A 26,105-nucleotide genomic window follows, 5' to 3' on the forward strand; every position below is an offset into this window, starting at 1 on the left:
AAAGGTTGTTAAACAATCTCTCTGGTTCTTGGTTTCCTCATCTGTAAAATGGGTTGTGATTGTCTAAGATGAAAGGAGCATGTGCGGTGAGGGCCCTGTGCTGTACCTGGTGTTATCTAGGACACTCCCAGCTCACTCTGGGCTCCTGTTTACTCGGATATGGAAAGGTTTTCGGAGGGACACAGTTGAGCCCGGCCATCCCTGCCCACTGCAACAATCCGCCAAGAACGCTGAAGACAGAAGGGTGGAGGGAGTGGATATGTCAGATCTGGGCTTTGGGGTGACGGTCAGAGGCTCCAAGGCGGTAGTGGAGAGACAAGCCATTTCCAGAAAGGGCAGGCAGGCTCTGGGGTCCTCGGAAGTGGCCTCCCTTGGGCTCGGGGCTGGGGTGCGGCCCTGTGTCAGGCAGTGGCCTGAGACCAGGTTGTTCCGACGCGGCCCATGGAGACGGGAGCGTCAAGGGACTGGTGGACCTGCCCGGTGAAGACACTGGGTCATTTTCCGAACAGCAGTCCAGCGCACGGGGCCTGCGGCTCTGGGGCTCTTGGCCCACAGGAGGACGTGACGCCCTCTGCCCTGGCCACCCGAGTCTGTGGCCGGCCCCCTGAGCAGAGCCTGTGGTGAGGATCTGTGCGTGAGCGACTTGGTAAGAAAGCTCCCAGGGGGACAGCGGAGGGAGGCTGTGGAGCAGGTCGGGGGAGCGCGCCCACCCAGCAGAGCCCCACAGAGGGGACCTCGGCTCCGTCCTGCTGGGAGATGAGGGGCAAGGCAGCTGGGGTACTTGTTCCCCACGATGGTCAGCCATTGGTCAGGGCCGCCCTGGGGGCAGTCAATTCTAGACACTTCTGGCCCTCTGGTGGGCGAGCAGGCAAGGGCGCTCCAGCAGCCCAGGGCAGCCCTGCCCCCAACAATCACACAGGTGCCTCTTGTTAAATGGGGGCGGGATATTCCGGGTGTGGATAGAGCAGCACAGTGCCCGCTTCTGCTCCTGCCCTCCCAAGCTGCCCTTATAAAAGTATAAATTGAAGAAGCCAGACGCAAAAGTTCATATCTTGTGTGATTCCATTTATATGAAAGGTCCAGAACACGCAAGTGAATAGAGATAGAAGCGGATTAGTGGTTGCCAGGGGTTGAGGGAGGGGAATGGGGAGTGACTGCTCATGGGCATGAGATTTCCCTTTGGGGTGATGGAATGTTCTGGAACTAGATAAAGGTAATGATTGTACAACATTGTGAATGTGCTAAATCCCATGGATTTGAACACTTTGAAATGGTAACTTTTATGTTATGTAGTTTTTATCACAAAAAAAGTATAAATAGGGCTATGCCCCTGCTGTGCTCTGAAGCCTCCCACAGCTCTCCATTGTCTTGGGGACAAATCTCCCACCCCAGAAACCCCCCACCTTTGTCTCCCTCCCTCCTCTCCTCCTCTCCCTACAACCAAGCTCACTTGCAGCTCAGGGCCTTTACACATGCTATTCCTGCTGCCTGGCATGCTCTTATTCATCCTTCAGATCTCCAGTGAAATGTCACTTCCCAGACCGGGGCCCAGTACTGCCCTTTCTTTGCTCCTTGGATGTTTCCTTCAAATCTCTGACTGCAGTTTGTAATTTCATTGAGGTTTTAGATGTTGGATAGAAAGTTCCACCACGAAGGAGCAGTTAGGTGTTTCTCAAATGTGTGCTGAGTGAATGAATGAATGAGTGAACGAACGAATGAGTGAGTGAATGAATGAGGGAGTGAGTAAACGAAGGATGAGTAAGTGAACCAACGGACACACGGAGGAAGGTGGTGGAGAGACTGCCAGGGAGACACTGGTGGGACTTGCACAGCAGCCTGCAAACAGCGGTCCTGGGAGGAAGTGATGCTTAATCACCTGTTTGACACAGGAAGAGACTGTCTCCACTCAAATCTGGTGCTTTTTTTCTCCTAAGACCACAGCTGCCTCCGGAACAAAGACCAACAATTGGCGCCAGCGCGTGCTTCGTCATTTCTACTTCCTTTGAATATTCTTCAATGAGGTCTTTTCCAGCTGCACAGGGTGCGTTCTCCGCGCACGGCTTGGGGAGGGGCAGGAAGAGCCCCCCACCCCTCCCACTCCGCTTTTCCCGGGACATGGACGGTTTGGAGTGGCTCAAACACAACTGAGCGTCCATACATGGGCATCTGTCTACACTTTACAAAATTTCTACAAAAATCACCTCACACTTTGCAACCGAATTTTATCCTCCAGGATCTAACTCCTTTGTGAAAAACTCCATCATATTTCACATCCAAAGGCCCCTTAACTTCCCCTTCCTTCCTTCTATTTGCTGTGTCCCCAGGATTCTGTCAGCACGAGCAAGGCTCCCGACACATCTGTGGACTTTGAGTGTCATGCCCTGGCTTGACCTCAGTGGGTTTGCCCCATGAGGAAGAGGAACACAGCTTTTACAGACGCCAGCCCAGATCGGTTACCAAAAAGGCTGGAGTGTGGTGCAGCCTCTGTGGAGAACAGCTTGACGGGTCCTCAAAAGGGTAAACATAGAGTTACCATATGACCCAGTAATTCAACTCCTAGGTAGAGACCCACAAGAACTGAAAACAGTGTGCAAAGTAAAACTTGTACATGTGTGTTTATAGCAGCACTAGTCACAATCACCAATAGGTGGAAACAACCCAAGTGTCCATCAACTAATGAAGGATAAACAAAGCATGGTCCGTTCAGACAATGGAATATTACTCAGCCATGACAAGGAATGAAGCTCTGACATGCCACAATGTGGATGAACCTCGAAAACCTCATGCTGAGTGAGAGAAGCCAGACACACAAGGACAAATAGTGTTTGATTCCATTGATATGAAACGTCCAGAACAGGCAAGTCCATAGAGACAGAAAGTAGATTAGTGTTGTCAGGGGCTGGGGGAGGGGAATGAGGAGTGATTGCTCATGGGGATGGGGTCTCTTTTTGGGGTGATGGGAATGTTCTGGAACTAGATGGAGGTGGTGGTTACACAACACTGTGAATGTACTAGATGCCACTGAATTTTTCACTTTAAATGGTGGACTTTCCATTAGGTGAATTTTACATCAGTTGGAAACAAAGGTTGGGGTGATCCTCTCGGAAGCCAGCAAAGAGGGGAGTGCTGCACCTTTAACCCAGGTGAGCACTGGGCAGTAGCAACTGTACCGCTTGCCCGGGCTGGTGGTCAGTGAGGGATTGCCTCTTCTCCAGGGTGTCTCGGCTGCCTGCACTGCTTCCTCTGAACCCCTTTCACACATGCTCTTCTCAGCTGACCTCCGGGATGGGGAAATATCCTTATCCTACAAATGAGGAAAGTGAGGCTTCAAGGGGTGAAGTGAATTTTCCAAGGCCCTCCATTGTGGCCCTTCCCTCACGTCCCAGGAAACTTTGCTTTTAGGAGGAGGAGCAGGCTATAGGAACCCTCCGTGACAGGCTCCCAGTGACATAGAACGATGGACGGAGTACAGCTGACATCCGTAAGCTTTGCAGTGTGCTGGCGCTGACTCTCAGGACTCCGCTGGCAGATACTACTGTTCTCCCGTTTTATAATTGAGGAATCTGAGCTCAGACAAGTGGATCTCTCACCCCAGGTCACACAGCACAGGGAGAACACGCTAGGACTGAGGGTTTAAACCCTCAGGTTGAGCCTTGAGCTGCCTCTGGGCAAAAACAAGTCATTAGGACATGGACGCTGAAATCTCGAAGCTGAAACCTCACTTCTCACACCTGGACCAGGAACTCCAGGAAATGGGTGGCACTCCCACGAGTCCAACCCGGGGAATCTCTGGAGAAAAGGCAAGTGAAGCAAAGCTCAGCTCGTGAGGTCCCCCTCCTGGGGTCTGAGGGAAGCGGCTGGTGCCAGACTCACTGTAGAGCTGCAGTTCCTGCGGGGGAGACATTCTCAGGGTCACGAGCCTGGGCTTGGTGGGAAATAGAAAGGGTGCATGTGCGTGTGCACGCGTGTCTGTATGTGTGCATGTGTCTTTGTGTGTGCGCTCGTGTCTGTGTGCACGTCTCTGAGCCTGCACATGCACACATGTATCTTTGTTACATGCGTGTGTGTGGGTGCACACACACAGGTGTGCATGTATGCATGTGTGTGCACATACGAGCATTGTGCAGTTGCAGGTGTGAACACATACATGTGTGTATATGGGGAACTTTGAAATCTGGTGAGACCTACTGCAGATCCTGGTGTTTAGAGGGTGGGTCTGGAGTTAGACTGTCCTGGGCCTCAGTTTCTCCACTGGGAAATAGGCCAGCTTCTGCTGGAAGTGAGGAGAGACACCAATGATGGTCAGATCTGTCACAGTATATAGTCTGTGCTATGGGCCTGACATCGACCCCTGTGATCTCCTTTGACTCTCAAAGTGAACCCAAGGCTGAGTTTATCATCCATGTTTTCACAGACATTTGATTAATTTTTGTCATTCTAAAATCATACAAGACTTCGAACCACACAGAAATGTACGAGGTCAACAGTGACAATCCCTCCCACAGCTCAGCCCACTTCTCAAAGGAACCCCTGTTGAGATGGGTGTGGAGTTTTCCAGAATTTGTCTGTGACCATGCATTTATATATTTGAGTTTGTATTTCTATTCTATATAGTCCAATACCATATATTAAAATGGTGATGTAAATACTGAGGAAAAGCGACTTTTCAGTTAACCATACATTGTGGACTTCTCTAGCTCATCCTTCATTATCTGATGTGACTGATGAAGCAGATGGAGTCCCAGAGGCACAGGGCTTGCACAAGGCCACCCACCATCACACCCCCAAGCTGGGACTCGGCCTGGGTCTGCCCATCCACTCCAACGCAGGTTCCACTGGTAAGGAAGAGACTTCCTCGTACAGAGTGCACTCATCCACTGCCCTTTCATCAAACATTCAGTCACTGCTGAGGGTTTAAGATAAGATGCAGGCCCCGGTGGACGAGCCCCCAGCCTGGGTGAGACAGAGCTGGACACAAATGCCCGCAGCCCAGGGGGGTCGGGGACAGGCCTGGGAAAGCCAGAGGAGAAGTCAGGCCTCTGGGGAGAGCAGGGAGGGCTGCCTGGAGGAGGGAACCTGGGACGTGGGCCTTGAAGATTGAATGGAGGTCCCACAGGCATAGTGGAGTCTGGGGGCAAGGTGGAGAGTCATCCCCATTGATGGGCAGCAGGGTAGCTTAGGAGCCTCCTCAACATTTGACATTCCGGAGTAGGAACCAATACTTGATCCCTACGCTCAATTGGAAGTCCCGACAAGCTGGAAAGGCTGCAGCCTGCTGCAATGCAGCGCCAGCCCTACCCAGATGCAGAAACAGGCTTGAGCAGGCAGGGAGACTTTGAAAGATGGCTTTGAAGAAATTGTGTAGCCTGGGACCAGCCTCTTCCCAGTTCTAGGCCTGTTTCCCCATCTGTACAGTGGGGTGGACAGCAGGCAGAGTAGTAGCTGGGTAGGAGTTTGGCTCCAGCCCCAGCACAGTCCCCCCAGCTCCTCCCCCTCAACTGTCCCCCAATGCCCCAAACACATGGGAGTTGGATAATTAACCCCTCTTCTGCCCGGACCCTTGGCCTCCGCCCCTCCTCTGTCGAAGGGGGACAGTTCAGGGGTGTGGCCCCCCATCAGGCTGGTGGGGGAGGGGAGGGTGGGGTGCGCTGTGGAGGAGCTTGGGGATGCACAAAGTCCACTTCACAAGTGGGGAAACTGAGGCCCAGGAGGGATGGACATGGAAGGATCAATAACAAGACCAATCCCTCTAGACCCTCTAAGAGGGGTCCTGGGTTACCGTATTTAACCCTGCAAACTCACCACCCCATTTCACCGGAGGAAACCGAGGCTTTAAGAGTCTCACTGCCCTACCGCCTCGGGGAGGGCCCCTCTCTGGCCCCTCGGTCTGCCGTGGGTGGGCATGTGGCCGTCACTGGATGGAGGGGGAATCAAGGCCTGGAGGGGCACGGACCCCTGCCCAAGCCCTCTCTGGGAACCCGGCCGCTCAGGATGGTCCAGGTTTAGGGGTCAGGGCAGGGATGACAGGCTCAGAGTGGGGGGACTGTGGGGGGAAGCAGAGAGGGGTGGCAGCTGGGCCCGTGCCAAGTAGAGCGCAGGAATGTAGAGCGGAGGGGTCAGGGGCCACGGGCTACAGTTTGTGGTGGAGGCTTCCAGGGGTTCACAGCCCCATAACGTCTTGAGGCAATGGATGAGAAAACGGGTGCTGACAGGGTGGCCCCCAAAATCGGATGGCACAGAAACACTGTGGAGGGAGGTAATGAGGTGGGGAGACCCCGGGGAGGACCCCTTGGTCCCAGAAATGCCATTTCTAGGGCTTTATCCACAAAGAGAGTGTTCTAGGATGTAGAGGCCAAAGCTTGGGAACAACCCCAGCGGCTACGGGTGAGGAGCTTGAATGACAAATGACAGCCTGTCACGTATAGATACACTTAAATTTGGGGAGGAAAATGTTTGGGCGAGAAAAAGCAACAGGCAGAATAAAATGTGCAGCGAAATGTAACTTGCATTTTTAAGGGTTATATCTAAAATAGGCCCGTTATCGACAAATGTCTACACGTAAGGGATCCGAGACCCTGGTACTGTGGGTTGGGGACACTTCTTTTTCCACAGAACACACTTCTGTACCTTTTGATTTGGGCCAGGTGTTACTTACAAACAGTACTTGAACATCCTCCTCACGTGGAAGGATTGCTGAGACCTCCAGTCATGTGAGGAAGTGAGTTGAGTCTCCAGGCAGAACGCATGGTGCGTCTTGTTATTTTGAAAAAATTGTATTCAATTTTATTTAGTTTACATTTTACTTATACGTGGGACTGGGAAACAGGGGACACCTCTGCTTCCTTCTGCATATGTCTGGGGTTTGTCTTCATCTTTTACAAAGAAAATGTACTCGCATTGCTTGAATGTGCGCATTTGCGTGTTTTGCACATATGACACGCACTTGTGCATGCTTGCACACCAAAGGCCTGCTTTAAAACCCCGCCTTACTCTCAATGTGACTGCGGCTTCCGGCTTCCCCGGCAGTGTCCTCTGCCTCTCGCTGGGCCCTGGGGTGTCCAGGAGCGGGGAGGGTGGGGAGGAGGAAGGGAGGGGACGGGCCCTCCAGGCTGAGTGACATATTTAGGTTCCAGTTAGCCCTAAAAGACAAGGTAGTGGAGGCAATTTTACCTTCCAAACTGGAAGAAATACTTCCCAGATTGCAGAGGAGAAACCGAGGCCTATGGAGTGAACTGCCTGAGGTCACAGCCTGGACGGGTATCCCAGGCTGGAGAGCCCCACTGTGTGTCCTCCTCTAAGCGACCTTCACCAGCCCCGGGCAGTAGTAAGAGGAGCTGGGGTGGGCAGCTGCTGGGGAGCAATGCCCATTGCTGCTCACCCCACCTCCAGTCTCCCAAGAGAGGGTGGGAGACACGGTGGGGTCTGGCAGGTTCCGGGTGATTTTCTCAGGGAGTAGCACTAATGCCAGCAGTCAGACACCCACCACCCAGGCTCTCACGAAGATGAAGGCAAAAGTGTGGCAAGTTCTTGGCTGATGATAGCTCCCATCATGGTCAAATGGGTCACTGTCACTCCTGAGTGTCCTCTGGGACACAGTGGGGAAAAGGGAGGCTCAGGAGTCCCACATCAGCTTCCTGGGGACCCTGTCTCGTCTGTCCCCCTCTAACCTGCCAACAGACCCCCCCAAACCCTTCCCAGGCTCCCTGCTGTGAGGCACAATGGGCACAACCACTGCCTGACTCCTGCCTGACCCGCCGCACCCAGGTGGAGGCCCCTCAGGGCCCCAGGTGCCAGGCTCACCCACCTGCTGTGCCCTTTGCCCTCACTCCTCACCCGAAGGACCAGGAGCTGCTGGTGGAGGAATCAGACACAGGCCGGGCTGCACATGGGAACAGCAGGGAGCTCAGAAGATGCCCCGTAGGCTGGCTCCTCAGTCAGGGGTAGGCCCAGGTGGGCCTTGGTCTAACTCTGGTAGCTGGAACCCCAGAGCAGGCAAGGCCTTGAGGGGGGCAGGCGAGTCGTGGGCAGCTAGGGCACGGCTCCCACATCCCAACAAAGGCGGGTTTCTGTACCTAGCAGTAAAGGCCCCTCCCCAGAGAACAGGGTGCAACGCCCCCATTGTGGTTGGCCCTGATCACGACCTGCTCTCTGGCACCCCTGGGTCTTTGCCGGTGACTCACCAGGCCCCCTGCTGGGGTGAACCAGGCAGAGACCCTGGCAGAAGAGGGCATGCCCAGGAGGCAGCAATGTTTCTGATGTGGTTCCACATAGGCTACATCTACCGTGTGTTCCCCAACAGGTCTGATTTTAAAAACATACCAATGGAGACCATGGAAAATTGGGTTTCCTCTATGTTTATTGCAATTGCTAAATGATTAACAACATTCACAACTTCTTAGATTAAAAAAAAAAAAAAAAAACCCAAAAACTTCCATTTTGTAACATCACAAATGTCTTCTAGGTTTTACCAAGGACCAAAAATGCTAAAATTCTCTATATGATTTCCAGTGATGGAAACAAGCCAGAGACAGTAAGCACCCAAAGTGGCGAGTTAGCACTTTCCGGATGCCTGTTGTCCTCACGGAAGAGACCCTGGAACTAGAATGACAGAAAAGACACTGTGACTTTGACAAGGCCATGCAAACGCACATTGTGCTCACACACATGCTCCCTGCAGAGCGGCCTAGGCCAGAGAGAGCAAGGGCAGGCACAGAGCGTCAGCACACTGGTCCCCAGCCGACAGCTGGCACAGGGACACACCACCACGCTCTGCCTGGCTCCCGCAATGCCTTCACTGCCTCAACATCAACTCCACAGGAAAAGCGTCACCTGAGTGCTCAGAGGACTTCCAAGGCTCAAGAAGTAGGTGTTGCCTTTGATGTTTGCCAAAAGCTCACAATCACTGTCAGCTCAAAGTGCGATGTCCCCAGGAGGAGAAGTGGCAGGAGGCTGCACTGACAGGGCTCACACCCTGGGAATTCCTAAAGCATTTTACTTATAAATAAAAGTGGAGAAAGCCCAGAACGAACATACTAGGACAAAGCGAATATGACGGGCAGAGCTATCTAGGCTCGAGAGAAAGCTAGGACCCATGCTGGGGATGTGCGCCTCCCTCAGGGCCAGCTGGCACTCTGAGAAAGGCCACGGGGGACTGAGGCCCCGTTCTCAGAGTTCTATCCATCCGCTCAACCCTTGGCCAGCATGGAAGGCTGTTGGAAGAATTAGCAAAGAAAGGAGCAGAAGATGAACCTCCGTAGCTGTGGTTCCCCCAAACTACATGCCCCTGCAGGCTGGTTCAACTCTGCTGAGGCACCTCCAGCATATCCACGGCCATAAAAACCTGCCAGTTGCCAAAGCAACAGAAGCAACCAGAAGCAGAGCCCTGGGGGCTACACCTGACAAGACGACAGGCGCCACGGGGAGGGCACGTGAGATGCCGGCACAGGCCTGTGACGCTGTGCCATGGCTGCAGACCAGACAGACAAGACAGAACCAGAGGGGCTTGGGACTACAGCCCAGGAGAGCTGTGGCTATGAGAAAGCAAGGATTTAAAGCCAATAAAAGAGGCTGACATGGTAACTCATTGCCATGTCCCCCAAGCTTGTAGTGTCAGCAGGATCCCAAGTTTTCCAGATTTTAACACATATTTAAAACTTCAACACTGTTGCTTTATGAGGAAGGGTTGAGATTCCCACAGCCTGAGAATTTCACATGTAGCTGCAAGAAGCAGAGCACTGCGAGAAGCTGGAAGGGGCAGCAATCATATGCCTTGAAATAGCAAACAGCTGCCGAGCCCACCCCAAGAGGATCCTTGCTGTTCTGTACAAAGGCCCTAATAAAACAATTCTTTACACTGCCACACATGCAAAACAGAAAGACTCTTGAAGAGTTTATACCCTCCCCCACCCCTTTGTAGGAGAGACTCCACATGTGGTTTAAAAAAAAATCAAACTGTAGTTTGCTTTCTTTGTGGATTCTAAAGAGACATGTCAATCTGGGGAAAGTCTCATCAGTGTGATGATTACTCCCCACTAAACACAGCTATGTTATACTGTTGCTAAAGTTCGTTAGGTCTCTTGGGATGCATTTAAGAGCTGAGACTCCAGGAATAACATGGTCATCCAATCAAGTATCTCCACCTGTTCAAAGAGCGTCAGTGTTCTGACCAACAGGCTGTGGTACCAGAGCACAGACTCCACTATTACCAATTTATACCCCCTATTTAAATTCTGGAAACAAGAAGATACAACGTGTAATCATTTCGCTTCAAGTTTGCTAACAGAGCACTTCTGGAGAGCAATGTGCCCTGGGATGGGAAGACCGGCATCACCACCTTCTGAGGGGAACCAGGAAAGATCTGGGGGGGACTTGCGGCTTAAAGCATTCAGAAGAGCGGGGAAAGGCAAAAGGAGATTGGAAATGGTGCATTCTTGTTTTCTTTAAGAAAAGCCAGTGGAACCTCCACCCCAGAAACTGGAGAGACATTTGTTTTTTGTGTACACACCAAACCTACTTGGGCACTGGCTCCAGAGCAGATCCAGGGCAGAGGTGGCGTTTTAAGAGTAATTGCTGCTTCAAGCCTTATCTTTCTCACCCATGGTTCTGATCTATTCAGGGAGAGAACAATTTTGTTCAAAACGGAGTTGGAAATTATGGGGGGGAGGGCAACTGAAAAAAAGAGGAGGAGGAGGATATTTATAGGCTCACAGCCCTACAGAAGAAAAAGGGCGTTAAGACCCTCAGAAAGGGACGTGCGTCGAAAAGTGGCCAGTCCTCTGCAGCGCCGGCTGCCAGCTTGCCCCTACACCTTTGGGATGCAAGGCCACTCTGTGGCGGCCTGTTTCCAGGTGAGCTGGCAAGAGGCGGCCGTGTGCAGTCCATGGGCAGCCCTGCACCCAGGCCCCACTGGTGGGCCGCATGCAGTTCTGCTTGCGAGTGTGGGGCCCACTCCTTCGGCTAAGCCTGCAAGGTGAGAGGTGGGACACATCTGCAACCAAAGACTCCTGTGTTTCCCTCACAGACTTTTTGTGTGTGTGTGGTGGTATTTTGATGCTTGGTGTTTGGGAAGTGGGGAATACTGATTTTTCTGGAGGAAAGGTCTCTGCGTACCAGAACCTCAGCTTAGGCAGAATGCCCCATGCACCAGCTCACGCACATACCTATTTGTTGGCCCGCTTGTGTCTGTACATCTGCATCATCCTCTGACGGAACACGTCAAACGTGTCTTCTTTGTGCTCCTGCCCGTCGGCACCCAAACCCTCCCCTTCCGAGGCAGTTCCCCTAAGGAGCAAAATGGAGAGTTAGCCACACCTGAGCCCCAGAGCCTGGCCACCAGGAGGCTGGCAATGGCACGAGCAGTCAGAGTGGGATGGAGGTACGCGGGACACACAACAGAGACAGGAAAGGGAAAGAAAAACGCAATCCACAGTGGGGAACAAGGGGTACTCACCTGTGCAGGCGTGAGGACCTTCTGAGGAGCGTGCTCAGAAGCCCGTGATTACAGCAGAAAGCCTCCCCTAGCAGATGCTAAGCTCAGTTTTAAATGAAATGCCTGCTAGATGTTAACAGGGCTTAACAAACCTTGGGCCATGTTCTAGCCTGAGATGGGTTCATGGAAAAGGGAAAGTGGCTGTTGGTATGACTACCCAGAATCAGCACTCAGCTTTTATGACAATAGTAAATGTGGATGGAATGCCAGGGGCCAAGAAGCCATTTAAATATCTATGGAAGCGCAGACTATTAATCTGCTTCTCATCTCATCTGAAGACTCCCTTTGTTAAAATACTGCCAGCTTTTTTTTTTTTTTTTGCGAGGAAGCCCTGAGCTAATATCCATGCTAATCCTTTTTGTTGAGGAAGACCGGCTCTGAGCTAACATATATTGCCAATCCTCCTCCTTTGTTTTTGCCCCAAAACCCCAGTAGATAGTTGTACGTCATAGCTGCACATCCCTCTAGTTGCTGTATGTGGGACATGGCCTCAGCATGGCCGGAAAAGCGGTGCGTCGGTGCGCGCCTGGGATCCGAACCCGGGCCACCAGTAGCAGAGCGCGCACATTTAACCACTAAGCCACGGGGCCAGGCCAAAATACTGCCAGCTTTAAGCCATGGTCAACATGAGGGGAACCAAGAATCAGGCTGCAGGTCAAAGGACTTAGGACTTGAATCCCAAAGAAAGCCTCGTCTCCCCAGGCCCGATGCCCATGCCCCACCCCGGCCCTGAGCCCTGCCGCATACACGCTGACGGGCTCCCTGATGCCCTTCCCACAGGAGCCCAGGCCGTGGCCCTCCTTCCAGCCCATCTTCTGCAGCATCTGGAACCCCAGGTTCTTGTCAGTCAGCTTCTGCTGGGCGAAGTCTAAGTCCTTGGGTTTCTGAGGAAAGAGAAGAGTGTGGCACGTGGGCTGCAGCAAAGTGCCTGGAATGAGGGCCTGCCCCAGGCTGTGCCTGGACATGGTCCAGCACTGACACCCCCTAAAGCCTCCCTAACTCCCCAGACACTCAGGAGTAAGCCATGGTCACCTCCCTGGTTTTTACCCTAGAAGGAGACAAACCACCTGGAGAGGCACTGAGAGTTCAGTGACATGAAGTGGGGTGTGCCTGAAGGCACAACGCAGCATGTGTGCACGAGCTACTCAGCGGAGCCAAGGGTGCTGGGAGGCGAGGGTACCAGGGGTCTTAGCAGGACAGTGTGGGCCGAAGTCAGTCTGAAGGGCATTTAGAGGGACTCAGGGAGGGAGGAGCTATGCTGCTGGCTGGGGTAGGAAGAGGAGACAAACAGCACTGCAAGAGAGATGTGTACAGGCTGAAGGCTGGGGGAATGACGTGCAAAAGCTGCTGACCCTTGGGGCCCCTCACCATCAGGAGGTGACCTGGAGAACAGAGGAGGTGGAACTTGCCCACTGAGATGACCACAGGGGCATCTGTCGTGCCCTCCCAGGCCCAGAGAAGAACAGCGAAGACAGACAGAGGGTGGGGAAGGCAGGGCAAAGGCTGGCCATGTGCCCAAATGGCAGGCCTGCACCCCTTTCAGGAAAGCTGCTCAGGTGGGAGCAACGGCAGGGGTCAGCTCGGCTGGACAGATCCTTGTAAGTGTTCAATTTGTGTCTAAGAATCACCCTGTCCAGTTTCCCGGAGCTGTGCGCTGTGCTGAAGTGTGCACCCTTGGCCCTGCTTGCAGTCGCCACAAGGCAGGACTTGAGTGTGCAGGACACCCGCTGTGCACTGAGTTAACATGCATTTCGTTTACTCCTCAAGGTATTCTAGGTATTCTACCTGCAGGCTGGGTGCAACTGCCCCACCTCACAGATGTACAAACGGAGGAGCAGGAGTTACATGCCAAGGCTAGGTGACCAGGCGGAGCCTGAACCTGGCTGCCTCCTCACCAGACTACACCCTCACCCATGCCACCAGATGGGCACCTGGGTGCTGGCGTACCAGTTAGGACCACAAACTCTGGGTGCACAAAGGTCCCTCCTCCCTGCTGTAACTGGGATCACACTAACGCTTCACCTGGCTGTTGAGACTGATGCGGTGCACTTGGAACAGATCTGACCTATCGTGGTGCTGCCGAACGGGGTTTCCTCAATGCCAGACACCTACAGAGACCTCCCCGGCTCTCCACTCACCTCCCTGACCTCTAGGGACCTGCGATGACTCCACGTGTCCCAGGTGACTTTCCCTGGCCTCACCTGCCCCCACACGTCTGCCCAGCCACTTGGAATTCACCTCTATCTCTTTCCAATGACCTGCTCCTCATTTCAGCCATGGCAGCTCCATCCTCCTAACTGCCCAGGCCGACAACTCAGGAGTTGCCCTGGACTCTTGGCGTTGGCTGTTCCATACCCAATCTTGAGTGCTTGAGTCTCACCAACTACACATTCACCCCTCCTGGCCCCTCACCACACGGGCTGGTCTCAACACAGCAACCATGGTGGCCACATCTTCTACCCAAACCCCACCATAGGTCCCCGAGGGCCTCCCCCAGAGAAAGGCATCCATCTCCAGGCACCATGTGACCTGGGACCTCACAGCCTTTACTTCTCACCTCCCACCCTCATCATTCCACTCGGGCACAAAGGTCTCCCTGCTGACCCGTGAGCCCCCTGGGGCCTTTCCCAGGTCCTTCCCAGATCTCCATACAAATGTCACCTGTCAGGGAGACTTTCCCTGGCCTCCCTGATTAAATGGACCCCCTGAGCTCACCTTATTCCCGGTCTCCCATCGACCTGCTTCTCTGAACCCACAGCAACCCCATGACCGAGTTTGCACATTTCTCTGTCACTGTTGGCCCTGCTCGCTACTGCCTCAGGGCGGGCAGATGGGGCCTGGAACAGAGCAGGTGCAGACAGGCTAATGACACACACATGCTCGGCTTACAAGCAAATGAGCGCACTCTTTTTAATCACGATCACAGTCCACTAAATCCAAACTTCTCAATGGTCTCGGTCATCTCCCATCCAGTGCACATATCAGGCCTTACCTATCCGTTAAATGGACTTGCTACCACCTTCTAACAGTTTTAAGAAGTCCCCCAGAGAAAAGTCTGTTTGTTGTGCTTTGTACATTAACACTCAGTCTGAAGTACAAGTGTAGCTTCAGCACAGCCACGTTGTCCCTGAAACTCAGACAAATTCCAACCAACCATGTCTCAGTTTGGACTCACAAATGGTCACGCTCACCTTCTTTTTGGACACAGGACGACCCCGAGGCCTGTCGTAGGCGATGCGAACTGGTTCGTGAACTGGAAGACAAAAGAAACGTGAAAATACACATATACACACTACCTTGCCGGCAGGAGGTGGCTGTGGCCCGGTCCCTCTCACGACCGCGTGACCATGGGGTGCAGAGGCCCAGTGCGCGGGCTCCACGGAAGGCTGCCCCGCTGTGGGGGGTCTGCTTAAACTTACACTCCCCATGTTTATGACGAACGACTGATGCACGGACCCTTCACTGTGACCACAGGAACACACTTGGCTTCAACGAATAACCTGTTTGCAACGCCATGCCCTCCTAGTGTCTCTGCGACTACTCCACTGACAAAGAATTAAAGTCCACACAGAATTCTCCAGTAAAAACAACCACGCTTCTCATACTGAGCACTGAATCACATTATTATTATTATTTTTGATGAAGAGGAGATCGGAAGGTCTGGTTTTGTCTCATCAACCACCCGATCAAAGAACTGAAGGCTTCCAATATAGAAAGAACTCCACTTTTCTCTCACGAAGAACACACTTAACAAGCATCCTTTTTTTTTTAAGTATACATCATTATATTTCAGCTTCTGTATAGACTGCATTGTGTTCACCACCAAAAGTCTGGTTTCCATCCATCCCTATACACATGTGCCCCTTTACCCCTTTTGCCCTCCTCCTCAACAAGCATTCTGATATGCTACCACCATCTGTGGTAAGTTCCAAAGAACGTAAGAGTTTGGCAGAACAATTAGCAATTCATTGGAACACTAAGGGTTCTGAACACGAACCATGAAGACTGTTCCATTAGTGGGAGAAACTGAACTGACACTGTTGGGTGTGAATGTGATGGTCTCAATAACGTAGAATGCACAGGTGACACATGACAGGGCACTCACTGTTCACCTCAACTACCTCACATGCAGGTATCGCAGCAATGGCCCCACTTGCAAAGCATGGCCCACACCTGGCCGTGTGGAGACATTTGGGTGGGTGGGGGGCACGAGGAATAACCTCGGCCATGGCCAGCCCATAAAAAGGCCCCACACGATACAATTCCACTTACTGACAGTCTAGAAAAGGTAGAACCACAAGGCCAGAAAACAGTCAGTGGTTGCCGGGGCCAGGAGGGGAAGGGGACCTCAGAGGGACACAGAGACATTTCTGCGGATGGACTCCAGCTCCGCTGTACTGGGGGATTCATGCCTGTACACATTTGCCAAAACTCCTCTAACTGTCCACTTGAAAAGGGTGCATTTTATTGTTGGTAAATTGTACCTCAAGAACCTTGATCCTCCCCACAAGAGAGCAGGAGATGGCCTCCTATGGCCAAGGCAGGCAGAGCACAGAGTGCATAGCTCCCACTGACTGCTGCCTGAGGCTGGCCCCATCCTGTGTCCTCCTGCCTCATTGTCTCTAAGCAGGTATCACTACCCTGGGCCTTCTGGGGGCTCAGAGGATGGGCACCCCCAAGGTCATGGGCAGGAAACAGCAGAGATGACCCCTTGTCCCGTCCATGGCCAGGGCTCCCCCACTGGAATCTGAACAATAGTGGAAACACTGAGCAGCATGTGGGGTGCTAGAAGCCACAGACTGACACAGCAGTATCTCCTTAGAGCACCAACTTTAGACCAACTAGAAATGTGAGCTTCATATAAACATTCTGGAGTGGTATGCAAAACCACTAGGACTATTGTAGTTTAAAGACACAAGACCAAAGAAACTCATGTTGTGCTGGCCACTGCGGGGCATGCACAGACTTAGATTCTCTGCCATGGGGCCCTAGTGGGATTGGGGGAGGTATTATTCAGGCTGGCATGTGTAATCGGAGGCAGGAAGGGTGACAGGGGGCCAGCTGGTCATTTTTTGGCTGAGCTTGGGCTGGGGCCAGTAAATTCTTCAAAACAGTCAAGCAATGTCTCCACCCATCTCCACTACTTTTCGTGGCCCACAACTGAGCACTGCGATTCCTCCTCAGGTGCTAAATGGAAGCCAGTGCTGAGGACGCTGTGCTGACAACCGGACACTCACCTTTGGGCTCCTGGATGAGACACAGCCTCTTGGGAGCTGGAATCATGCCAACCTTCAACGACTTGCTGCTGACCCTCTTCCGGGGGAAGCAGGCTCCTGAGGAGGCCTGTGACAGGGCAGGCGTGCCTGCTGGGCCATCCTCAGCCACCTCGCTCAGGAGGCCATCGGCACTGGGGCTGCCTTCGGAACCCTCAGACTTGGCAGCCCCTCCTGCTGGCCTGGAGGCCCCTCTGGGAGCAAGGGCCTCCTCACCTCCCTCCTCGTCGTCGTCCTCCTCCTCGTCCTCGTCGTCGTCCTCGTCTTCCTCAGGCATCACCTCTGGGCCCTCCAGCTCAGCCTCGTGCTGAGGGGGCTCATCATCAAACTCTCCTTCCCCTTCCATGGGCCCTAGGGCACTCCCACCAGCATAGAGGTTCAGCGGAGAGGACGTAAAACAAATCGATGGGCAGAGTTCAAATACTTTCTTTCGATAGAATTTGAAAGCTGAACTATTTTGGTCATGTAGAAACCTGGAATAAAGATGAAATAGACTGGTTAACCAGAAGGTTCTCTGAACAATCTTATTCACTGAAACTGTCCAAATGGACCCAACAAAGTTAGGGGCAGGACAAAGGCGTGAATAATCTGACCTCTTTCCATCAGCTATGGTTGATGCCGCAGCTTCGCAATGAGACAGCAAGTTTGAGGAGTATTAGTAATTTAACAAAGGAGCCAGAATGTCAGAGGCCTAATTGCTTTTTTGGGAAGGGAGGAGGAGGAACAAGGTATGTGGGGACCACCAGGGAATAGGCTGGGATATAAGCCCCAACACTGCAGCCAGGAGATCTGACCGGAGCTTCACCTCATCCCCTTCTAGTTACGTCACTGGCTGCTCTGGGCTTCTGTGTGCTCACTGTGACTCTGTGGTTCCTCTCAAGCTCCTCATGTCTCATATGAGATAGAAGGCACGTCACCCGCAGCAACCCCTGCCTCACATCCTGCAGGGAGGCTGTGTGAGTGCGGCAGTGACGAGGACTCTCTGTGCCTCAGAGTCCAACGGCCACCTCGACTTACAGCCACAGCTGGGTGCTGCGACTGGTGTGGGAAACTGAAAACCTGCCCAAAGACACAAAATATACTCGGACCAAAGGAAAGACAGCCCTTGTTCTTGGAGAGTACAACTCAACCTCACGCAGATGTCAGTTCTCTCCTAATGTGTTAATGTATAAAAGTATCTCAATAAAAGCATCATTTTTTTTCTGGATCTGGACAAGATGATTCTAAAGTTCATACAGAAAAATAAGAGCACAAGAACATCTGGGAGAACTCTGAACATGATCAGTGGGGGTTCCAGCCCCACCAGATAGTACAAGGTGCTTGAAACTTCTACAGTTAAAATAGTGTGGTAATGGTCCATGGACAGACTGATAGGCCAAGAGAAAAGCCAGAAACACAGTAACTGATGAAGGTGGTTTATCAAACCACTGCAAAAAAGAAGATCTTATCAATGAATGGTGTCGGGACAACTGGGCAGGCTTTTTCTTTTTTTTGTGTGTGAGGAAGATCAGCCCTGAGCTAACATCCATGCTAATCCTCCTCTTTTTGCTGAGGAAGACTGGCTCTGAGCTAACATCCACTGCCAATCCTCCTCCTTTTTTTTATTTCCCCCAAAGCCCCAGTAGATAGTTGTATGTCATAGCTGCACATCCTTCTAGTTGCTGTATGTGGGACGCGGCCTCAGCATGGCCGGAGAAGCGGTGCGTCGGTGTGCGCCCGGGATCTGAACCTGGGCCACCAGTAGCGGGGCGCATGCGCTTAACCGCTAAGCCACGGGGCCGGCCCTGGGGAGCTTTAAAGAAAAATATTTAACTAAATTTGGATCCATGCTGCACCCTGTGCTCCCAAATAATCCCAGGCTGATGGGGGATCTAAACATAAAAAACAAGCCATACAAGTTCTAGAAGAAAATACATAAATGTCTTTAACCTGAGTGTAGGGAAATTCTTTTTAACTATGACTCAGAATCGTGGTGCAATAAAAGAAAAAGTTGAGAAATGTGACCACATGAAACACTTCTGCATTGCATTCTATACACAAAGTGAAAGATAAATGTCAAACTAAGAAGGAAATACATGCAACTACATCACAGAAAAGAGCTCATAAAAATCAAGAAAGAAAAAGTCCAACAAACTGAATAGAGAAAGGGCAAAGAAAACTTCTGCCCTCCAAAAGACACTGCTGGAATGAGAGGACAAGTCACAGACTGGGCAAAGGTATCTGCAAATCATATCTCTGACAAAAATCTTGTATTGGGAATATACAATGAACACTCAAAAATCTAATAAGGAAATAAACAACTCAATCAAAAAATGGGCCAAAGATCCAAAGAGACACTTCACTAAAGAAATATGGAAAGTACATAAGCACACTCAAAGATATTCAGCAGTGTTAGTCCTCAGAGATAGAGAATCACAGTGCGACACCTCCTCCCCTCGCTGGGAGGAGAACATGAAAAAGACTGACACTGTCACATGCTGGCGAGGATGGGAAGGAACCAAGACTCCAGGCTGCTAGAAATGCAAAATGGTACAGCCACTTGGCAAGGCAGTTGGGCAGTTTCTTCACAAGCTAAGCATGGACCCACGATGCAATCAGCCTTTCCCCACCCTGGTCTTTACCAGAGAGAAATGAAAGCAGACCTGGTACATGAATGCTCACAGCAGCTCTATTTGTAATTGTCCCAAACTGGAAACATCTCAATTGCCATCAACAGGTGAACTAGTGAATAATTGGTTCAGTCATACGATGGGATACACTCAGCAGTGAGGAGGAATGAACTACAGATACACACATGGCTGAATCCGAAGAGTGATGCTGAGTAAGATGCCAAAGGAGAACAAACTGCTTTTACACAAAATTCTAGAAAATGCAAACTATTTACAGTGAGAGCGAGCTTATCAGCAGCTGCCTGGGGTGAGGGATAACAAACGGCACAAGGAAACTTTGGGTTGTGGATGTGGTTACCATCTTGACTGTGGGGATGGCAGCACAGGTACAGACATGTCAAAATTTATCAAATATATGCAGTTTACGGTATGTCAATTATACCTCAACAAAATGTTTTTTCTAAAAAGGTCAAATGATATGAAGTTACAGAAAGATATACAAAGGACACTTAAATTTATGAAAAGGTGTTCAATTTTACTCCTAAGAAAACCGCAGGGCCGGCCCCGTGGCTTAGCGATTAAGTGCGTGAGCTCTGCTGCTGGTGACCCGGGTTCGGATCCCGGGCGTGCACCGACGCACCGCTTCTCCGGCCATGCTGAGGCTGCGTCCCACATACAGCAACTAGAAGGATGTGCAGCTATGACATACAACTATCTACTGGGGCTTTGGGGGAAAAAATAAATATAAATTAAAAAAAAATTATAAAAAAAAAAGAAAACCGCAAACTGGGCCAGCCCCGTGGCTTAGTGGTTAAGTGCGCATGCTCTGCTACTGGCGGCCTGGGTTCGGATCCCGGGCGCGCACCGACGCACCGCTTCTCCGGCTGTGCTGAGGCTGCGTCCCACATACAGCAACTAGAAGGATGTGCAACTATGACATACAACTATCTACTGGGGCTTTGGGGAAAAAAAGGAGGAGCACTGGCAATAGATGTTAGCTCAGAGCTGGTCTTCCTCAGCAAAGAGAGGAGGATTAGCATGGATGTTAGCTCAGGGTTGATCTTCCTCATACACAAAAAAATAAATAAATAAAAAAGAAAAAAAAAAAGAAAAAAGAAAACCACAAACTAAAACTTCAATGAGAAACTTAGAAATTTCTCACCAATACTATTGGCTCAAAGGCACGCCAAAAGGAGAGGGATGGGGACAGGCACTCCCAACAGTCCTGGGGGAGTGGCCCTGGGGAGGCGAGTCTGCATTATCTAACAAAACTTCCTTTGCATTGACTTTGGACTCAACAATCCCCCTTCTGGGAGATACTGAAGATTCTCTCCACAACCACAAAGCCCACGTGAATGCCACAGATGGCTGGGGAGTGAGCCTCAGGGTTCAGGTAGGACATGCAGGAGGGCTTCTAGATGAGCGGTTAAGGGAAAGCAAGATGTGAAAGAATCTGTTATATGCAGAAGGCTACTTGTAGTGTCAGAAATAAGGGGGAAATACATATACACACACACTAGAAAGAAAAGAAAACAGTTTCCTGTTGATGGTGGAGGGACTGAGACTTCTCTAAGCTTACCTTTTGTAATTTTTACTTTAGAACCATGCTGTACTTATTTTTTAAATGAAATTTAAAAGAATAGGAAAAAAAAAAGCCCTAAAACTGAAAGTTCACAGAAATAAACGAACCTGACTGTACGTCAAACTGATAACAGAACCACACACACAAAATGAATTAACTCAAGCAACTACTGAGCCAATTAGAGCTATAATTTTTCTAAGGGAAAAGAAACACAAAGTCATCTTGGCCATTATGAAATAGGCGTGCTGTTGGGTGCAGTCATTTTCGTTCTGTTTTACAAGCACTGGGGGATGGAGTGAATCACCCCGCCTGGTGTTGCTGTAGGATCCAGGGCTCTTGCTGTGGGGAAGGAGGGGATAGTGCCTTCTGAGGAACACTGTTCAGAAGAGGCCATCACAGAGAGTGGGAATAACCCCAAACCCTGGCAATGCCAAGTGCCCAGGATAATGCAGAGTTCTCTTTCAAACTGCAGTTTTCATTGGGGGAGAAAAGGAACCGATGAAATGCTCCTGGCTGCCCTGCACTGAGCTGAGCTGTCCCGTTCGCCTGGCCCTGCCAAGGTGAGGACTTGCATGCTGTGGGCAGCCCAACTCTGAGGTCTGCAGGGCCCAGCAGCCCCCGAGGTCACCAGGCCTGTAAAAGGCAGAACCAGGCTGAGTGCCCGTGAGGCTGTCAGTGCTCTCCACGCCTGGTCTGGGTCTCACAGAAAGCAGGAGGTACCCCCAGGGTCAGACCCCTCAAGGTCCCAAACAAGCTGGAACAGCATGCTCTGTCACTACTAGCTCCCAGGAATGCGACGTTTTTAACTGTATTTTTAATTAGACTATGGCATGACTCTCCAGCACATTTGGAACAGGGCAAGAATCCAGAGCCCCCAGTGGACTGTAGGATACAATCCGCACAGCAGGTGCACCCCACCTGCTCTGAGTGGGAGCCCAGCAGGGTTAAGCCTCAGTAATGGGAACACATGGCCTCCAGGCAGCCTCCCCCTGAAGGAGGAGAACCCACACCCCACAGGCAGAGCAGCCTCCACCTCTGGGCTGTGCGGTGTTGAGTCTGAGGGACAAACGGAGAGGATAACAGCACCCCCTCCTGGCACAAGGGTGCCAGGCCATCGCCACACGGAAGAGCTTGTTGCCCACACCTGGCAGCAAATTCTCATGGGTCCAGAGCAGCTGCGTGACCAGGGACCATGCCCCCTCCTCCTTTGGCTCTCGGGCGAGGATATGCCCTCCTCCTTCTGCTGCCACAAATCTGCCTCTCCTCGTCTGCGGAAGCCATCCCTCTGCTCAGGGCACTCTCTCCCCTTCCCCTGGCCAACTCCCACTCAGACTTCGGATCCAGATTAAACATCCCTCCATCCCTGTGGGGAGCTTTTCCTAATGGCCCAGATGAACACTGGTTCCCCCTGACACTCCAGAACACGTTTCTCCCTCACGGCCCAGCAGAAGTGAAGCCATGACTTATCCTGGGGTGACACCTGGGACAGGATGCATCTGCCAGGCCACCTGTGGGTTCTCAGGACACTCGTGGGGTGAACACACTCAAATCAAAAGGGTGTGAAGGGCACATACCACAGGTCAGGGTTGTCGGTGCTATTTTCTATGCTGAATTGTTCGATCTCTGGTCCCACCTGAGCAACAAATTTGGCCAGTTTCTCCGCAGTCTCCATTGTCTTCGAGTCAACTACAAAACAAAGCAATTGCCATGCGTCAGTTCTGAGCTGCCGCTTCCCATGTGAACATCTTCCTGTGTGAACACCCGTGGGGCTGTGGAGACTGATTACAAAGATGGCCCCTCATGTCTCCTCACTGCCTCCTCGCCCTTTGCTACATGACCCTGCAGCTCTGTCCAGCAGAGGATGACCCTCTTTTCCCTTGAATTGGGGCTGGCCCTGGGACTCCTGCTGGCCAAAACAATGTGGCAGATTTGTAGATCCTGGGCCCCAGAGGCCTTGAGCACTTCCACTGCCTCTCCTGGAGGCCCAACCCTGACTTTCAGGTGAACAAATTCCAGGCTGGCTGCTAGGGGGTGATAGGCATGTGGCCCAGTCACCCCCATCATCTCAGCTGATGGCCCCAGTCAACCAGCCATTGCCTGCAGACACATGCAGGCTGAGCCCGGCTCAGCACACTCTGAGCAACACCGGATCCCTCTGATTAAAGCCATAGTTTGGAGTGGCTCGTTATGTAGCAATAGCTTGAGGATGTAGCAGTCATATAGATTTTTTCCTCTCTACATTCCCACCTAGGGCTGAGGGGGAAGCACTGGTCAGGAGCAGGTCTACTGCAGTGGGAGAAGGTTACAGCCAGGAGAAACAGAAGAAATTGCAGGTCAGCTAACCCTGAGAAGGTAAACATAAAGACCGTGGGGAAAAGGAGGCAGAAAGAGAGACAAGGGCAGCCCTATGGAATGTAAAAGGGGGCTAGAACAGAGAGAAACGGATCAAGGGCTGAAGACCCAGGCACGGGCACACGGCATGCGCTGCCGGCCAGCAGTAGGACCCTGCAAGGAGCCACAGAGTCATCGGCAGCACCTGGCATCAGCTCCACCCTCAGGACAGGAGGAAGGGTGCTACAAGTTCACACGCCTCCCCTTTGAGGAGACAAGAGGAGAGCAAGAGCTTCCTGTCCTGGCCAGGTCCCTGTTGCTACTGCCCGCTGCCGAGACCAGACCACCAAGGTTGCCCCCCGCCCCCTGGAGAGACTCCTGGAGATTGGAGAGTCGGGGCTGGGTCCAGAGGAGGGAGACAGGAGTGAGCACCAACCGTCAGCAGGCAGGCAGGGAGAGGAGGTCTGAGGGGCTTCAGAGACTTCCACTCCTCCTGGCTTGGGGGATGGGCTCGAGGCTTCTGTGCTGGCGTCCTGAGAAGAGGGTCCTGCTGGATCTGGTGGGCAGTCCTGGGCAGCATCATTTCTGTCTGGCTGGGGCGGCTTTCCTTGCAAGGAGCCTGCAGCCTGCCGGCCGCGGTGTTTTAGTCTGGTGCCCGAGGAGAGGAGGGTCTGGGTCCCGGTGGTCGCTCTCCTCACCTTCCAACCCCGGAGCCCTTGAGCTCGGAGCAGCCCTCGCCGCCGCCCCGGAAGAAGCCTCTTCTTGAGGTTCCGGACTGCCCGGGCGTACAGCATGGCTCGGACTGCACACTCAGCCGCCACCGGCTTCTGATCCACCCCTGGCAAGGTCTGGCTCATGCGCTGTGTTTCTGCCAGCTTCAGCTTGTAATATTTATACTCCAGACTACTGTCATCTGACAAAAACCTGTAAAACAAAATGGGCACAGCACAACATTTGTTAAAACACCAGCATGACCCAACTGCTGCTGCAAATACACCTCTGCAAACCCTTTCTAAGTGGCACCATTCCTGCTGTCAGACAGGCTCCACTGGCTCCGCCAAGGACCCAGAGCCGGGCCCAAGTCACCCTCCTGCCCAGAGTGACCACAGGGCAACCAGGAGCTTTGACCAAGCACTGGTCGGGATTCCTCCTTGATTTCTGTTCATCACCAGCCATGAAGGAGCTCACAGCTCCTGGTGGCCTCGAAACATAAACCAGTCATCCTGGAGCCACAGAAGCACTCTGCTACCAGCACATGGCAGGCATCGCCCCTGGAGTCTGTTTTCGGGGGGTGACGCCTTTCAAATGCTGTGCACTCAGTGACCTTTCAACTGCATTACTGAGGCCAACATGCCACTACTGTGGAATCATGTGCCCGAGTCTTAATGAGAACAGCACAGAAAAGAGAAGCAGTTTGAGTTACACGTACTGACCTAGAAAGACATCCATGATACGGTCAGTGGAGAGCAAGCTACAGAAGAACAGAAACGTTGATACGTGCGATATGAAACCACTGTGTACACACATCCACGCACATTTGCTTTTTTCACACAGGCTGAAAGAACCTAAGGCAAATTGAATAATTCACTCTGGGAACTGGGATGGAGAGGGGCATGGAGGCAGCTGTCACATCATTGACTTCATTTTCCATTTCATTAGCACCTTCTTTCATCTCTACTAGCCCTTTCCTTCCAGGGTCTGGACTTTTTCATCATTTCCTTCTAGCTTTGTGCACTGAACACCCACCATCACTCTTGATTTCCGGTGAATACATCCAAGGTTGTACCATCTCCCTGAGCGTCGTCGTGGCTGCGTTTGGGGTGCAGCGATCTCCCTGCTACTTCCTTCTGCAGAGTTTCTAATTTCACTTCTGATTCCCCTTCACTCAGAAGTCATTTAGAAGCATGTTTTATTTTGGCTGCTGCTGGTTTCGATGCTTATGTGTTTAATGTGGCCCACGTGATCTGCCTTCCCTAGGATTGCTGCGATTTTCTCCGTGACCTCAACTATAACAGGCGTTTGTGAATGTTCAATTTCAGTTTGCGTTAAAGAATGAATATTGTTTGGTGAGAATGGCAATACTTCAGGTGGCTTTCAGATTGTTTCACGTTGAGACCACCTATTAGATGAGGTTCCCAATGACCAATGACAGAAGCCAATTGGAAGCAAGGTGGCAGCGTGTAGCAGGGTATTGGCAGCACCACGTGGCGTGGCGTGTCCCTGGTGGGCAGCTCCGCATGAAGCTCCTGCTGATTTGCAGAGTCAAGGTCCGGCGGGGTCTGAGGAAACAGGCTGCGTGCTGGTTTCTCCACTGCCCTGGATACTCTGCTGGGCCAAGAGCAGCATCCTGCAAGATCGTACCCTAACAAGCAAGGGTCCCCGCATAAGGGAACCATGGCCAACAAGGACGCTCGGGTTCTCAAGTCAAACACAGCCCCAGCAAGGCCACCCCTTACCCAGGGCAGAAAGTGGAGTCATCGCCCAGGTGACCCAGATCCCCATGGTCTAAGTCCTTTTCCCCTGGAGGGTCTGATGCCAGTGGCAGTCTGAGGATGTCAGCCACAAATCCATCTCCCCCAGTTCTGGTGGAGCATAATATCAAGAGCAGAGAATATCTCCCCAAGCTAGCCGGCTGGGTCCAAATCCCAGTGAAGCCACTTAATAGCTGTGGGATTTTACTGAACCTTTCTGTGCCTCAGTTTCTTCATCTGTAAGATGGGCAGATGATAATAAGAAGCCACTTCATTGTGTTGTTGTTAGGCTTGAGTTATACACTTTTCATTATAAGGAAAGTGCTTTGACTACTGCCTGGCATTCGTTAA

General features: G+C 51.9%; 1 protein-coding gene across 7 annotated transcripts in view; it reads right to left on the bottom strand.

Annotated features, from left to right (window-relative positions):
• Nucleotides 1-2,586: 2,586 nt before the first annotated feature.
• Nucleotides 2,587-26,105, bottom strand: part of SUGP2 (SURP and G-patch domain containing 2) — a 40,274-nt gene continuing 16,755 nt past the window's right edge. For 5 of the 7 annotated variants that reach the window (XM_058563835.1, XM_058563834.1, XM_058563833.1 and 2 more), the window contains exons 5-11: nt 23,720-24,207; nt 22,527-22,638; nt 16,726-17,234; nt 14,680-14,741; nt 12,236-12,372; nt 11,160-11,280; nt 8,339-8,598 (exon numbers count right to left, since the gene is read on the bottom strand). In XM_058563835.1, the coding sequence (XP_058419818.1) occupies nt 11,160-11,280; nt 12,236-12,372; nt 14,680-14,741; nt 16,726-17,234; nt 22,527-22,638; nt 23,720-24,207 (1,429 nt within the window). In that variant the 3' untranslated portion in view covers nt 8,339-8,598. The other 2 variants (XM_058563838.1, XM_058563839.1) reach the window with 2 other exon arrangements.

This window comes from Diceros bicornis, chromosome 20 (assembly GCF_020826845.1).
Source record: "Diceros bicornis minor isolate mBicDic1 chromosome 20, mDicBic1.mat.cur, whole genome shotgun sequence".
Lineage (NCBI taxonomy): Eukaryota > Metazoa > Chordata > Mammalia > Perissodactyla > Rhinocerotidae > Diceros > Diceros bicornis.